Source organism: Eurypyga helias, unplaced genomic scaffold (assembly GCF_000690775.1).
Source record: "Eurypyga helias isolate BGI_N326 unplaced genomic scaffold, ASM69077v1 scaffold14914, whole genome shotgun sequence".
Lineage (NCBI taxonomy): Eukaryota > Metazoa > Chordata > Aves > Eurypygiformes > Eurypygidae > Eurypyga > Eurypyga helias.
In genome coordinates, this window is record NW_010246992.1 from 5,105 (window position 1) to 9,920 (window position 4,816).

The window sequence follows — 4,816 nt, forward strand, 5'->3', positions numbered from 1 at the left end:
GATCATGGAGCAGTTCCTCCTGGAAACTATGTTAAGGCACATGGAAAAAAAGGAGGTGATTGGTGACAGCCAACATGGCTTCACTTAGGGCAAATCATGCCTGGCAATGGGGTTACAGCATTGGTGAATAAGGGAAGAGCAACTATCATCTACCTGGACTTGTGCAAAGCATTTCACACTGTCTCACATGATATCCTTGTCTCTAAATTGGAGAGACATGGATTTGACAGATGGACCACTCGGTGGATAAAGAACTGTATGGATGGTCACACTCAGAGAGTTGTGATAAATGAGCCAGTGTCTGAGTGGAGACCAGTGATGAGCAGAGTCCCTCAGGGGTCTGTATTGGGACCGGCATTGTTCAGCATCTTTGTTGGTGACATGGACAGTGAGATTGAGTACACCCTCAGCAAGTCTGCTGATAACACCAAGCTGTGTGGTGCAGTTGACACGCTGGACAGAAAGGATGCCATCCAGAGGGATCTTGACAGGCCGGAGAGGTGGGCCTGTGCCAACCTCGTGGAGTTCAACAAGGCCAAGTGTAAGGTCCTGCACAAGGGTCAGGGCACTCCCAGCACATGTACAGGCTGGGTGGAGAACGGTTTGAGAGCTGCCCTGAGGGAAAAGACTTGGGGGTGCTGGTTAATGAGAAGCACAGCATGAGCCAGCAATGTGTACTTGCATCCCAGAAAGCCAAGCATATCCTGGGCTGCATCAAAAGAAGTGTGACCAGCAGGTCAAAGCAGATGATTCCCTAGAGAAGCTGGCAGCTCATGACTTGGATGGGTACATGCTCTGCTGGGTTAAAAACTGGCTGGATAGCTGAGCCCAAAGAGTTGTAGTGAATGGAGTTAAATCCAGTCACAAGTGGTGTTCCCCAGGGCTCAGGATTGGGGTCAGTTCTCCTCAACATATTTATCAATGACCTGGATAATGGGTTCGACTGCACCCTCAGTAAGTTTGCAGACCATACAGAGTTAGGCAGGAGTGTTGATCTGCTGGATGGTAGGAAGTCTCTTCAGAGGGATCTGGACAGGCTGGATTGATGGGAAGAAGCCAACTGTATGAGGTTCAATAATGTCAAGTGCAGGGTCCTGCATTTAGGTCACAACAAACCCCAGCAGGACTACAGGCTTGGGGGTGAGTGGCTGAAAGCTGCCCAGGAAAGAAGGACCTGGGGGTGCTGATTGACAGCTGGCTGAACATGAGCTGGCAGTGTGCCCAGATGGCCAAGAAGGCCAATGGCATCCTGGCCTGCATTAGGAAAATTGTGGCCAGCAGAACTAAGGAAGAGATCATGCCCCTATACTGGGCACTGGTGAGGCTGCACCACAAATATTGTGTTCAGTTTTGGGCTTCTCACTGCAGGATGGACATTGAGGTGCTGGAGAGTGTCCAGAGAAAGGCAACAAAGATGGTGAAGGATCTAGAGCACGTGTCTTATGAGGAGCAGCTGTGGGAGCTTGGATTTTTTAGTCTGGAGAAAAGGAGGCTCAGGGGAGACGTTATGGCTCCCTACAACTACCTGAAAGGTGGTTGTAGAGAGGTGGAGGTTGGTCTCTTCTCTCAAGTTATAAGAAATAGGACAAGAGGAAATGGCCTCAAGTTATGCTGGGAGAGGTTCAGATTGGATATTATGAAAAAATTCTTCATCAAAAAGGGTGGTCACTAATTGGAACAGGTTGTTCAGGGAAGTGGTGGAGTCACCATCCCTAGAGGTATTTAAGATACAAGTTGATGTACTGCTTAGGGACATGGTTTAGGGCAGACTTAGCAGTGCTGGGTTGATGGTTGGACTCAATGATCTTAAAGGTCTGTTCCAACCAAAACAATTACATGATTCTATGATTCTCCTCCTCTGCTCTGCTCTCATGAGACCCCACCTGCAGTACTGCATCTATCTCTGGGGCCCCTAACATAAGAAGGACATTGACATATTGGAGCAAGTCTAGAAGAGGGCCATGAAGATGATCAGAGGGTGTGGTTCAGCCTGGAGGAGTCTCCAGGGACCCCTTATAGCACCTTCCAGTACCTGAAGTGGCCAAGAAGAAACCTGGAGAGGAAACTTTTACAAGGGCCTGTAGTGACAGGACAAGGGGTAATGGGTTTAAATGGAAAGAGAGTAGATTTAGATTGGTCATAATGAAGAAATTCTTCCCAGAGAGGGTGGGGAGGCACTGGAACAGATTGCCCAGAGAAGCTGTGGATGCCCCATCCCTGGATGTCTTCAAGGCTAGGCTGGATGAGGTTTTGAGCAACCTGGTCTAGTGGAAGGTGTCCCTGCCCATGGTAGGGGGGTTGGAACTAGATGGTCTTTAAGGTCCCTTCCAACCCAAACCATTCTATGATTCTGTAATTCCTTTAATAAATGAGATCAAGTAATTATAACATTTCCACATACTAATACACTTGAACAGGAATGATACCTTCTCAATGAGCTCAATGCAGGAAGCCAGGTCAATCCCAAAGTAAATGAATGACCATTCAATTCCTTCCTTTTTGTACTCCTCCTGCTCCAGCACGAACATGTGGTGGTTGAAGAATTGTTGCAGTTTCTCATTGGTGAAGTTGATGCACAGCTGCTCAAAGCTGTTAAACTGAAAATAAAATAAGAAACATTAATATTAGCCAGATGCAGCAATAATTGAAAAACTTCATCATTTAAAAATAAACACTGCAATTATCTTGGCTTCATTGTCAAGACTGTGCATTTCTTCAGTCTGCTTTATGTCTATGTAATGCAACAGCAAAATGCATCAAATTAATTTCCCACAAGGATTTTTTTTCATTGATAAAAATGTGAAGATAAAATAGATTTCCTGTATAATCTGAAACAAAGTTACAGAGAGAAAAAACACAAGCTTAAGCCTGTCATGATATACATGTTTTTATACTGTCTTGTCTTCGATCATTTAAATCAATGAATTTTTCTGATTGCACCATTCTGTACTTTTGAGTTTGCACATCTTGAAATAAGACAAGTCCTTTGAAAAGTCATTTTTTGCTTCATGACAAAAAAGGCAAATAGCTGCTAATAATTATGTGATCATATTCAATCTTCAAAAGTATGTCTCAGAGTGATCATAACATCCAGTTGTCACTGCTCTTACCAAATCTTTGTTACTTACATCAAAGATCTCAAAGCCAGCAATATCCAGGACACCAATGAAGTACTGTCTGGGCTGCTTTGTATCCAGCTGTTGGTTGATACGAACAACCATCCACAGGAACATTCTCTCATAGACAGCCTTTGCTAGAGCACCTACAGCATTGTGCACCTATAGGAATAATAGATGTCTGGAGTTACAATACAGAGCAGAGGAAAATCAAAATTCTTAATGCAAAACATATTTCCAGGTTATCACAGGTTTCTTACCTGCTGTGCAGTTTGACCTTTGGTCACATACTCATTGCCAACCTTGACTCGGGGGTAGCACAGTGCCTTGAGCATGTCAGCTGAATTCAGACCCATCAGGTAGGCAGCCTTGTCAGCAACTGAAAGTATAGAGGAAAATGGAAGAACTTAGTGTCACATAGACTTTGAATCTTGGAGTATCTTTAAAAAGACTTTCATAGACGGAATCCTGGTAATCTCAACGTCATCATTATGCATATTTTCTGCAAGAATTTATGTTTGAAAATCTTCCCTAAAGCATGTAGAAAGTAATGATGTTTTCAAAACTCTCCTGGCACAAAGTTGAAAGCTGCAGCTTGCAGTCTTACTATTTTTAGTACATGCGTAACTCAGGAGCTGCAGTGACAAGTCAGCTACTGATCTACATTCGGGTGACCAAAACCACCAAATATTTAGGGTAAAACACAGAAAGGATACCTCTCTTCTCTTTCAGATTCATAGTCTAAAACTCTTTCTGAGCTTTGGTTTCTGATGTTGAGTAAAACTCACTGGGTTTCATCCTTTTACCTATGGTACTTTTCACCTTCTGCCTAGTCCTTTAGCAAGAGGAGCCATTGCTTGGAGAGCTGGGGATGTGGATTGTAGGTGCTACACAAACAAAGAAGAGGAATCAAATACTCCTCTCACACCAGAGTTCCCCAAGTATCTGACAGGTGAAGGTGAATGACCCCCATCCTGTTAAAAAGCTGAACCACTTGGCAGTTTCACAACTGCAGGACATATTCCAACAAAAGTACAACTACTAATGTTACAAGAAAGAGATCCATTTCTCCCAACTTGCCAGGAGTATATAAAGTACAGTTTAAAATATTAATTGTTCATAGCGTAAGATTCAAGAACGAAGAAACTTGATGTACTGAGAACAGGACAAGGGGCAGATTTTTACTGGTTTACTGTTTTCCTTAGGATCCTGAAAACCAACAAAGAACAACTTTTGCTGTCTTCCACATCCATAGTAGCTTAGGGAAGGGTTAATTATTGAGTCTGATAATACCTTCTGTGCCATCGGGCTCTGCCTGTTCCTCTCTTGGTTTCTGCTTGAACTTCAAGTTCCCATAGTGCATGACAGCCCCTGTCAGCTTGTAGATGGCAGTCTTTTCATCAGCAGTGAAGCCCAGGATGTCAATGGCACTCTGGTAACACAATCAACAAAGTGAAATATTTGCATGTTATGTGATGTATAACCTGTGCCTGTTGATCTGTCATTTACTTACATCTGTAGCCATCAGCTCCTCCTTGTCATCAATGCTGGGAACAGTGATCTCACCTTGACTCACAAAAGGGTAGTCATATGGGTTGGTGGTAATGAGGAGCATTTCTGAAAACAAATGGATTCATGGCTTAAATTTAACTGATTTTCTAATTTAATTAAATGTTGCTCAGTGATCTTCCTCCAAAAAG

General features: G+C 43.5%; 1 protein-coding gene across 1 annotated transcript in view; it reads right to left on the bottom strand.

Moving 5' to 3' along the window:
* LOC104508856 (myosin heavy chain, skeletal muscle, adult-like) overlaps positions 1-4,733 on the bottom strand; it is a gene marked incomplete at both ends in the record, with an annotated part of 8,476 nt that extends 3,743 nt beyond the window's left edge. The window contains 5 exons of the mRNA XM_010150605.1: positions 2,427-2,597; positions 3,129-3,278; positions 3,377-3,495; positions 4,410-4,548; positions 4,630-4,733. Of these exons, the coding sequence (XP_010148907.1) occupies positions 2,427-2,597; positions 3,129-3,278; positions 3,377-3,495; positions 4,410-4,548; positions 4,630-4,733 (683 nt within the window). The remainder of the gene's footprint in view (positions 1-2,426; positions 2,598-3,128; positions 3,279-3,376; positions 3,496-4,409; positions 4,549-4,629) is intronic.
* Positions 4,734-4,816: the final 83 nt, after the last annotated feature.